The following is a 12093-nucleotide window of genomic DNA, read 5'->3' as shown; positions in this document are numbered from 1 at the left end:
CTCAGCTTACAATTCTTTTCACCTTTTTTTCTTTCCAATAATCACCAATGTTTAACTATTACACTTAGATTATAGTAAGCTTCTGTCTGTTCTAAAACTTAATATTTAGAGAGATAGAGGAAAGAAACAGTATTTGCCTTTTTGATTATTTGAAATGACAGAGTACATTTGGAAATTAAATATCTCACATTGCTATGTTTTTTCTTGATTTTTTTAATGATTACTTGAAGAATTTATGTTGTACTGTCTCAGATTGTTATTGCATTTGTACCACATTGTGATACAAAGTGTATCCTTGTGCTGGAAAAAGAGAGTTACTTATTTCTTTGCATCTTTAATTTTTTTTTAATTAAAGATACTAAATGGAAAAAAAAATAAAAAAGAAAAGAACTCGCTTGTGGCTGAGCTTTCAGTAGGAGAGGTTAAGGATGGTCCCAGGAACTCTGGCAGATAGGTCCCCCTGCGATGGATGGGCCTTGATCCCTTACATGGTAGCTACAAGTAAGTTAGATGTTAGAGAGTTCACAGGAATTTTCACCATACTTCTTCATAGCCATTGAATTTTTAATTGGTTGTTTTTGATGTAACTGAAGTCTTCATTTGATTGAAAAATCTATGTAGCTATAGGAGTTATAATGGCAAAGTATATGCCAGGGGAAGTTTCTTACAGATCTTTAAAGCAGTTTCCTACTTCCCCTTCTGTTGACATATTCTGTAAAAAAAAGCACAAGAAAGATACTAAGAAAGATATTATCTTCCTAATGAAGGATTATATGCTGAATTAGTACAATCATTGTGTCAGTAATTTGATGTGGTGGCAAAGTGTGTGGATCTATACTAGTGGTAACTGATGCAATCAAAAATGGATTTTGTTGATCTATAGCTTTTACAAAGAAATAAACCTGGAATTAAAATGTTTTTCAGCTGCTACTATCTTGAGCTTGTTATGTTAGCTATTATTCCATATGCAATTTAATTTTTTTCCACACAGCTGATTTTCCCTTGTATTTTTTCCTAATCTATCTTGCTATGTTTACACATATGCAAATAATTTTTTTTAATGGCATATTTTTATTAAAGTGCATTTTCTGAATAATGTGAATATTTGCTCTCTGGAGCTGTTAGGGACAGCTGCATTTTAGCTCCCTTGTAGCAAGGGAAGGCAAAAGGAGAATGTAAACACACATATGCACACATTTACACACCAAAATCATGACACGTGCTGGGGGAATATAAAAGAGAACCCTGAAGAAATAACCTTTCTGCAACAGTGCTTTTCTGTGGCTGGCTACCTCCAATAGAAATATAGAATAAACATATCCTGTGAGAGATGAACAGAAGCTGTGATGCAGTGGGACTGAAGAAAATTAGCTCTTTGAAAAGAGCACAACTTTAGAGAAAGCTAACTATACCATAGCAAGGGCATAGGAGATAGAAAAAGTATTCTTACTTGTGTAATCTTGAGACGTCTTTATATTACTACACACAGGATATGCTAGCCTTGCTAAATGTTGTAGATTATTTAGAATAAATTCCTCTGAATGAATGCATTTTATTTTTAAAAAGAGACATTTAGGCTACTGCTTTACATCAAGAGATCTTAGTACTTCCATTAACATGGACTTACTTCACATGTTTCAGAATGAAGACATAATCTGTATCTGGAGTAAAAAGTTAACTTGCGTTCAGCATTATATTTCAATGAGAGAACAGAGTACCATCATTTGGGGAAAAATGCACTTGCTTATTATTATTATAACCAATTAAGGGGGCATAGGAAGGCTTTTAAATAGGTGACACGTTGACAATAGAGGAGGATTAACGCTGTTATTTCTGTCTAACTGGAAATCTAACGTCACAGAAGTGCATGTATTTATAGGTTAAAGGCTGTCTTCAAATACAAGCACAGAGCTGGAAATGTTAATTATTAATTGGTTAATAAGATTCTGGAGAATAGAGAAGAAATCTGCAAAGGGCCACATCTACAGGTCATATTTCCAGATAGATCATAGTATCATAGAATCACTAAGGTTGGAAAAGACCTCTAAAATCATCAAGACCAACTGTCAACCCAACACTACCATGTCTCCTAAACCATGCCCTGAAGTGCCATGTCTATGCATCTTTTAAATAGCTCCAGGGATGGTGACTTCACCACCTCTCTGGGCAGCCTGTTCCAATGCTTGACCACTCTTTCAGTAAAGACATTTTTCCTAGTATCCAATCTAAACCTCCCTGATGCAGTTTGAGGCCATTTCCTCTCATTCTATCATTAGTAGGTTGGGAGAAGAGACCAAAACCTCTCTCGTCACAACCTCCTTTCAGGTGGTTGTAGCAAGCAATAAAGTCTCCCCTCAGCCTCCTCCAGGCTAAACCACCTCATTACCCTCAACCTCTCCTCATCAGACCTGCTCTCCAGACCCTTTACCAGCTTTGTTGCTCTTCTCTGGACACAATCCAGCACCTCGATGTCCTTCTCGTACTGAGGGGCCCAAAACTGAACACAATAATCAAGGTGCGGCCTCACCAGTGCCAAGTACAGGGGCACAATCACTTCCCTGGTCCTGCTGGCCACACTAGTCCTGATACAAGCCAGGATGTTGATGGCCTTCCTGGCCACCTGGGCACACTGCCGGCTCATGTTCATCTGGCTGTCGACCAGCACCCCCACGTCCTTCTCTGCCAGGCAGCTGTAAGGATAAGAATTCATGCATTTGGAAGATGAAAACAAAGACTCGTTCTCAAGTTTGTTCAAAGAGCCAAAAAACAACTGGAGGCTTATCTACCTGAAACTAATATCCAGTGTCCAGCACAGTTTGGATTCATGCCAAGAAGCAGAGCCAAAATGATTTTACAGATATAGAGGGGTTTTCTCTTGTGACTTGGTAAAGAATGGGCATCCACTCTTGTTCACCATTAGACACTGCTAATTGTTCTGTCTGAGATAAGTATCCAGCATGTAGAATACTGCAGTGAAAAAGAATTGAAATCTCTGCATGCGAAACTCAAAACTTGCACCAGATGATGAAGTATGTTTCCCTCTTACACAGACTGCTGTTTTCACTGTTCCCTGCATTAACCTTCCCTAGAAGACTGGATCAGATTGAAGTTTCTACCCATTAGGCTTGAGGTGTTAGTCACTCTGGGTTCACAGCATCAACAGATAAAGCTTTGGTATTGACATCTGTGACTGACAGCTCCCCTTCTCTGCCCAACGTTCCGTGCTTTAGTAATTGCAAAAGAGAAACTGAGCTCTCTTAGGGACTGGCTTCAGCCAGTTGGATACCTGCTTCAGAAATTAAAACTGTGCCATTCAGTAAGAAAAGTATATTTCTTTTACCTTTGATTTTCTTTTTCAGGTGCATAACTCTGTATTAAACAGAATGTTCCCCTGTGTGCTTTTCTCTCACTTGCAGAGGGTTTGAAATAATAAACATTCATAATGTTGGGGACATTGCTTAATGAGCTTCTAGTGGGTGTACTTATGCAATGATGTTGAACCCATTTTTGGCATATTTTGAGAAAAGCATCATTTGATGACAGAACAAGTATATACTTTGACGAATGTTCCATGATTTTTGTGTGGAGAAGGAACGTTTCAGATATAACAAGAATTTTCTTCTACGCTAACTGATTGAAATAGGTTGTTATATTCAGTAAGACAACATCGTTGAAATACTGCTAAATATATTGTAAGTAGGTATAAATATTTATACATATACCTGCATATGTGCATATATATAAAAAATAAAATGTACATATGTCTTGCAGGAGTCGATAAGCTGATCCGTCATTTGCACAGACACAACATACCCATAGCTGTTGCCACCAGCTCAGCCGAAGTGACATTTCAGATGAAAACAGCCAGACACAAAGACTTCTTTGGTCTTTTTCATCATATTGTGTTGGGAGATGACCCTGAAGTGAAGTGTGGCAAGCCACAGCCTGATGCATTTCTCGTTTGTGCAAAGAGATTTCACCCCCCTGCACCTCCGGAGAAGGTAAGAAGGGGAGGGAACAAATTAACTGAAAAGTAAGGAATATTCCCTTTGGGCTGTATTTGGATATTTTTTTTTAATGTGATAAGTACTTATATTAATATTTAATATAAACATTATGAAAATCAGGAACTTCTGTTTTCAAAGATGTTTATAATGTTGAAGCAAGAGATTATTGGAAAGCATCATTTCCCCCCACTACGTATAATGTTTGTAATGCAGATTGCTCTGATTTACTACATGGTAGTGTGCAGTAATAGGAAAGTGTAATGATTTTCTGCTGTATGCATAAATCTGCAAACTTAACTTCACTACTCAAAGTTTGGAAACAGTTATTTAAACATAGATCAGTTTATTTTTCATACATTCATGGCTGATTTACCTCTTAAGTGTCTAAACATTAAAGATACTTCTTTGTAAAGAGGGCATATATTTTTCCTAAGCCATCTCTTTCCTCTTGCATTCTAAATCTCTGAGATAATAATTCTTGTTTTCTGATTTAAAACCAATCAGTGTGAGCAACTTTCTCAAATAGTAGAAGTGTTTAGTTTCTGATATATAACTTTCCAGACTTGGTTCTGAAATACAAAACTTTAGGGAGAATATTTGAAAGATAAATTGAGAGCTAGCTGAAACAATGTTTTTGCTTTTATTTTAAATTAAATTGCCTTTCTCCTTAAAATATTTTTCTCACTTCTTGTCTATCCTGAGTGGAACGTAAGTTCTGAAGTTTTAGAGTTTCATTACTGCAGAAAAATGCATTACATACTAATTTTTAAGGGACAATTTTAGGTGGATTAGACTGTGATTACTCTTTTCTCAGTAGGGTTATTGAGGGAAAAATGGTTAACAAATACATATGGAATGACTAGCTAAGATTCTTAAGCCTTTCATACTTCAAATTCTCACCAAGAGTCTAAATAGTATTTGCATTGCCTGGGAATACAAAGTGAAATAAGATTGATGCAATGTGACCTACTATGAACAGTGTTAACCAAACTGGTTTTGGTTTTGTTCTTTTTTTTGTTGTTGTTGTTGTTGTGTTGCAAGTTCTCTTGACATTCTGTGTATGTGCATCAACTTAATTTGGAAACTTAGATGTTCAGAAAAGATACACCAAACGTACATGCTGTTCATGCAGACTGAGGTTGTATGGACATGTTAGGTGCTTGTGTGAGTAGGCCTTGTATGTATGGTACGTTCCAAATGTTGAAGAATGTGAGCATTAAGGCTGTAAATATCACCTTAGAGTCAAGTAGTTATGAATTTTGAGCATGTTAATACTCAATTGAGAGCAAATATTGGGAAGCAGCCCAAAGATTTGGAGGGAATAAGAAAAAAGTTGAAAACAAGCTTAAACCACAGCTTAATGTTGCTTTCATATAAAATTATTCTTTCTTGCTTGACTGTATGTCTAGGGAACAAAAAATCAGGGTATGTTCCTGTAATGTTGTATGGTGTGTTTTCCGTGAAACAAAATGAGAGGTGTGTAATACATCCTTTTCAGCTGGATGGAGATGTGGCTGTAAGCTGTTCTGTAATTCTGGAAGTAAAAGAGCAAAATAATTGAGAAGTACTGAGAATTATTAAAAATAATAATAACTGATAATTTTTATAAAACTGGGTCATAACTGGTATTGTTTCTGAAGGAGAGGTAAGGAAGTTGAATGTCAGTTGTGTAAATGACAAATTATTATTTCATGTGAGGAGCCTAATATTAATATCCAGGGGGACAGCTTTCCCAAAGCTCTTAGTGTATTTGGCTCTATTTCAGAAAAGTCATGAGGTGTTAATAATTAAAAAGGACAAAAACATTCAAAAAAACCAAACCAAAACCAAACAGCAACCAATAAAATAGTGACGCTGTGTTGTAGATATTTTTATTTATTCCGCAATAAGTAGCCATAGCTGTGTTAACAATTAAAAAATATTTGAAGATAACAGCATCTGTATTAGACTTAATAATTTTAAACTTTAAAGGTGTTAGACAAAATTTCAGTGTTCCTCATAGTTTTGTATAGTTATTATTTTTAACCTTTCTTTGAAGAAGAGCATAAATGTTTGAACCCATGTTTTTCCTTTATATGAAGTTTAACAGTATTCATAGTTACCTTTAGTGCAGATAATTCCACTGAACTTTTTTTTGTCGTGTCTACAAAAGTCACAAATGTCGAAGTGTGGGAATTTAGCACAAGCACAGAACTCCCAAGAAGGAGGTGATTAAACCAGTACATGCAAAACTGTCTGAAACATTCATGACCAATTGCAGTGTAGTGATGGCATCTGCAGTGTTTAGTCCCAAGCAGTGGACTAATAGAGCTACAGGTTTGGATTTCATGCTAAAAATCAGTAACATGCAAGTTTGCAGGAAAATATCAGGAGGTGTAGGCAATGTCTGCATAAGCAAGTAACTGGACTCAAGAGAAACAGATTATTAGAGCAAGGTATTTGGTGCTTAGGCCCATACATCTATCCTATATGTGATTTGAATGTTTTCCGTTGGATGAGATTTACTCTGATCCCTGGCTGAAAACTGTATAAGGTTCTTTGGAGCTGTATGTCCACTTAAGCATTGAAGATTGCTTGATACGCACCTGGAGAGGTCTTCCACTTTAGCGTCCTGCTAAAGCAGCCTAGTACACACCAAAACTAGTGTTAGCACCAGTAGCAACTTACGACTTGTCAGATTTGCTTCAAAACTTCAGAGCTGCTCCAAGCAAAAAATACAATGTAGCCATTGAAGGCCAAATCCAGAATTTCACTGTAGTGGCATACCAGCCTGTGATTGTTGCTGTGCAGGCATACTTCTACAAGTAGGCAGTTCTAAAATGATATAAAAACGGATGATGGCTGCTTTACTATCATTGAAGGATGTCATAATTGTCCATGTGGGAATTTCTTAAATGTTGACCTTTTGGTTTGCAGTCTTTGGTTAACTAGGAACTTAATCAGCGTAATGATGAAACCATAGCACAGGAATTTCGAACAAGATGCATCCTGCAAATTCAGCCTAGGTCTTACTATCTGGTGGTGCATGAAGTTTCATATGAACTTCCAACACTAGTTAACAATGCACTGTCATATGAGTAATTCATTAAATCGGTCAGGTAATCAAAATGCAATCTGCAGATTTAATACTAGAAATTTTGTCTTTTACTAAAATTTAGGTTTTTTTTTTTTCTTAAATATATGCCAAATTCTGCTGTCAAATACACAGACGCAACTCATAAGAAAACCAGCTGGAGCTGTACATATGTAGAAACAGTGTGTGTGTGAATATTGTAGAAACTTCAGGCCATGATGTTCAAAACATTGTGTTCTTTTCCATATGTTTTATTTAGACAATTGAAAAAAAAATCAAGGTATAATTTTTTCGGGGTTTTTTATTATTTTCCTACATTTATATGATCGTAAGTTGTTTCATATTTTTCTAGAATTAGTTACTTGATTCTTTACTATGTTTCAAATTTTTGCAACGGGAATTCCTTTTAGGGGAACCTTTAAAATGTGCTGCAGAAGCAAAACTGGAGTTTCATTGATGACACTACTGTGAAATTTGATAAATTCAGCTATATAGCTGAAGGGATGTCAAAGACAACAAAAAGTGCTTCTATAAGTACATAGGAGACAAAAAGAAGTTTAGGGGACCTGTGGGCCCATTGCTAAATAAAATGGGGGACTTGGTTACACAGGACATGAGAAAGGCTGAAGTACTGAATGTTGCAAGTCAGGAGTGCCAGGTCCCAGAGACCGGGGGAAGGGTTGGAGCAAGGAAGACGTAGCCTTGTTGGAAGAGGATCAGGTCAGGGAATATGTAAGAAAACTGGACATGAAGTCCATGGACCCTGATGGGATGCACACATGAGTGCTGAGGGAGCTGACAGATGTCCTTGCAAGGTCACTGTCAATAATCTTTGATTCATCACGGCCACTGGGAGAAGTGCCCAAGACTGGAGGAAAGCAAATGTCACTCCTATCTTGAAGAAAAGCAGGAAGTAGAACCCAGGGAACTACAGGCTGCTCAGCGTCACCTTGATCCCTGGAAAGGTGATGGAGCAACTAATCCTGAAAACCATTTCTGGGCACAGTAAGGACAAGCAAAACATCAGGTGTAGTCAGTATGGCTTCACCAAGGGGAAGTCATGTTTGACCAACTTGATAAATTTCTATGATTAAATGACTGGCCTGGCAGATGAGGGGAGAGCGGTGGCTGTTGTCTACCTGGACGACAGTAAGGCCTTTGACACAATGTCCCCTAAGATCCTCATAGAGAAGCTGTTGATGTATGGGCTGGATGAGCAGTGAGGTGGGTTGAAAACTGAACAGCTTAGCCCGGAGGGTGGTGATCACCAGAACAAAGTCCATTTGGCTGCAGTGACTAGCGGTGTTGCCCCAGTGGTCAATACTGGGTCCAGTGCTGATTAACATCTTCATTCGTGACCTGGTTGATGGGCATTTTGCTGGTGAAGAGAAAAGAATGCTCAGGGGGATCTTCATAATACGTATATATACTTGAAGGGAGAAGGCAGAGACAGGGTCTTTTCAGTTGTGCTCAGTGACAGAACCAGAGGCAATGGCCACAAAAAATCACAGGAGGCTCTGTCTGAGCACAAGGAAGTATTTTTTTACTGTGAGGGTGACTGAGCACTGGCAGAGGCTGCCCCAGAGAGGTGGTGGAGTCTCCCATATTGGAGATGTTCAAAAGCCATCTGGACATGGTTCCAGGCAACAGGTTCTAGGTGGCCCTGCTTGAGCAGGGGGATTGGGCTAGATGAGCCCCGGAGGTCCCTTCCAACCTCAGTCACCTTGTGATTCGGTGATTCACTTCACAGCTTTGATCTGGAAAAAAAAAATAAGGAAACAAAAGTGCTTTCGCCAAACAATATTTTTCTGTTCCATTTGATTTAAAGAGCTGAAATTATTTAAAATCATGCTTTTGGAATTTATAAATATTAGAGTATTTTTGTTTTAAAAGAGTTCATCAGAACATTGCTATTTGTGTTTCTGTGTGTATCTTTATATAAGATATCTATCAACTATAACTTTCCAATGTTATCTTGAAGCAATTTTGTTTCATAGTAACAATAATGTTATGCCACTAAATTTATTTCAAATATGGCTTTAACTCAGAGGGTTTCAGACATTCCCATGCAAACACTTATACGTATTTCCAATATACTTATGTCAATAAAAACATATTAATTAATATACCTGCCTGAAGATGTGGCAGGTCAAGGCCTTTCTTTCCAGTATTTTGGTTGTTTTGCCTAAAGCTTTTCTGTAAAACAAAGGACCTTATCAGTAGTGTAGTCTAAAAAAAGCCAAATACTATTTATATCCATTGTTTAAAAGGAGGAAAAGGTTGTAGTAATACAAATGGTCATAACTCTCTTATGAAGAATCAGTCTGTTCTATTTAAAAAGTTCCAAGTGATGTAAATCATCGCCTTAATTTAAAACACCATTTATTTGCAGTTTCTTCCATTTGTAATTAATTAATTGATCCCATAGTTACGAATAATCTCTGTACCAAATCTAGGGAGAGCTCATTAAAATTTTTCAGACTGATTAAACGGCATTAGGATTTATGAGTCTCAGTGGACTTTTTATATCGTAGAAAAGAGAAGTTCAAAGATAATTTTTTTGAGACTTTTTTGCTGCAGAAGATGTAGTGAAGGAGTAATAGACATTCAGAACATTGTGACCATTTTGTAATTTTCATCTATATTGTACAAGAAAAACAGAGGGTGAAGAAGGCTGATTTAGCACTTAACGTGACCGTCAGTATTGTGAGCTTGTGTAAAAAAGATGCCAAAATCTATTTCTTATTTCTTATCCTCTCTCATTTTTTTCTTTTTTTACTTTTTCATCCCCCTTCAACTGCATCACTTTTAGTGTATGCATGTAGTGTATGTATTTCACGTAGTATGGTTTTCAGATAAACAGTTATTTTATTAGCGATGTCTCTGTTATTCCTTATGTATACCTGGAGGTTGAATTTATTAGGGGTACTTTAAATAAGGTACAGAAATTACAAAGGCATGAACAGATGTTCTAGGTGGTGTATTGAGCTGTAAATTGGAATCCCTGCTGTTGAAATCACGTATTGTAGTCATCATAAATCTGCTGCTTTTCGATTTTATTAATAAATTGACTTGCACTTTTTCCTAAATATTTACAATTCACAAATCAGGCATTTTATTTTAGAAATAACAAAAGCATTGCATGGAAAAAACACATAGACATTTTTCAACTTAGTTCAAACCTACATCAATGGTTGTCTTTTCAACTTTGGCTCTAGTCTGTCATTAGAATAGGCCTACGTGCCCAATTTTTCCTCAGCTGAAACACTCTTCTAAACAGGTGTTCATGGTATAAACAATTCTGATTTACCCACTCTTTGCTGTCTTATCTCCTTGGACTCACAATTTTTACCCATTATTTTAGCTTATTGCTAGATATTTGCTTCCTCCAGTGGTATAGCCTGCGATCGTAATGGGCATAGTCCACCTGGCTTTTAAAGCATTAGGCTGCATTCAGTGGAACACATGAAGTAGAGTTTGTACTAGACCACTGTTGTTGACATACGCTGCAGTCTGTACAGAAGCAGGTAGAGCATGTGCCAGCGGCCGCTTACTGCATGGGGACGGGTCAGCATTGCTCCGCAGCTCTAGCTTCTGGTGCATTTTGAGGTAGAAGACAGAATTTGGGCTTTCTCTTCAGAAGCCACTTGACTTTCTTGTTTGTACTGATGTAATTACAGTTCATTAATTAATTCAAATTAGGCAGTTGATGGATTAGAGCCAATAAAGTACTTCCTGTGCCGCCTGATTTGTTGGTGCCAGCTCCTGTGTAGCCAGGAGGTTAGTACAGTGACTGATGGCCTGGGCCGTTTGAGTGTTTCTGGTGTGTGTGTTTTCTTGTTGGGCTTTTTTGGAGATAATTTCCTCGCTGCTGGTGGAGTGCCCTGTTGGAGTCCCTTGTCTGCAAGGCTGTGCTCCCTCAGCATTCCTGTGCTGCACAGTGGCCAACTTCCAAACTGAGCAGGGAAGACTCCCTTGGCAGCAGTGCATTGTGTGGTGGGGACGGCCTCCCTGGGACGTGATGGCACCGCTGAGCAGCTGGTTCGGTGTCACAAGAGCTTGAAACCACTGCTTCTATGTACACGTGGCATACTTAAGTTTGCAGTAAAAGCAGAGATTGCTCCCTTGACAAATTTAGATTACATATGGAAGATTTTACTGTTACTGTACATGAGGTGATTGAGAGGTGAATGAAGAAGGTCACGTCATTTGCGTGCACCCAAATTAGTGTTCCGTGCAGACACACCCTTAACTGTTGAGAGTGGATAACAAACGAAATCTGAAAGGGTCATTCTATTGGCTTGAGAAGAGAATGTTTCCACTTGTCTGCCTTCTAACCAAGATGAGGTGCCAAATTCAGTAGGAACCTCACTCTCTGACTTTGTAGTTTTTTGAGAAACGAGGTTTTTGTTTTAATGTGTACATCCAAAATTGCCCAATCTCACCAGCTTGTGTGTATTTCTCAGGAAGTAAACATCTCTTGCAGTTGATCTTTTGTAAAGCATAATTGGAAAAGTAGTCCCAGTGCATTCCTAAAATGTGAAGAAAGAATGGCTCCATAGAGAACATCACAGCAATCTGGGACTTCTGTTTTCTTTTTAAAGCAGATCAGAAGAGAGGGTCACCCTTGTCTTCTCCACTGTGTGGAATACTTCCTCAAAAAAAGAGGAAAACAGCTTTTTGAGCACTCTTCAACCTGAGGAGTTCAGTCTTCCAGTTTCTGGGTTTCCCTGGGGATTGTCCTAGTTACTACACAATACACCAGCTGTTTGTCAGGAAGGTTCTTGTCTAGAACTTCTTCCTGAATTCATAAAGGCTTTACTTCTGTTGCTCCGCAGTGTGACTGAAGACTTATTGTGATTTGAGTATTTAGTATGTGTTGTTGGCCTGGCTCTTGAATTCCTGCTACTGTGGGGCAGTGCAAAAAAATAAAAAGCATAACTCCTGGTTTTACATTTCCGCCCCCCCTCCCCCCGCAGGAGAAGCTATTGAGTACAGACAGACACTGGAGAA

The 12093-nt window shown here is 38.0% G+C and overlaps 1 protein-coding gene across 3 annotated transcripts in view; it reads left to right on the top strand.

The window, feature by feature from the left end:
- The window catches only part of PUDP (pseudouridine 5'-phosphatase), a 72974-nt gene that overhangs the window by 36273 nt on the left and 24608 nt on the right, over positions 1-12093 (top strand). For all 3 annotated transcript variants that reach the window (XM_075095006.1, XM_075094997.1, XM_075095014.1), the window contains one exon: positions 3772-4001. In XM_075095006.1, coding sequence (XP_074951107.1) covers positions 3772-4001 — 230 coding nt within the window. The remainder of the gene's footprint in view (positions 1-3771; positions 4002-12093) is intronic.

This window comes from Phalacrocorax aristotelis, chromosome 1 (assembly GCF_949628215.1).
Source record: "Phalacrocorax aristotelis chromosome 1, bGulAri2.1, whole genome shotgun sequence".
In the NCBI taxonomy this organism is placed as follows: domain Eukaryota; kingdom Metazoa; phylum Chordata; class Aves; order Suliformes; family Phalacrocoracidae; genus Phalacrocorax; species Phalacrocorax aristotelis.
The sequence above is the reverse complement of the archived record's forward strand: the minus strand, read 5'-3'. Positions and strand labels throughout refer to the sequence as shown.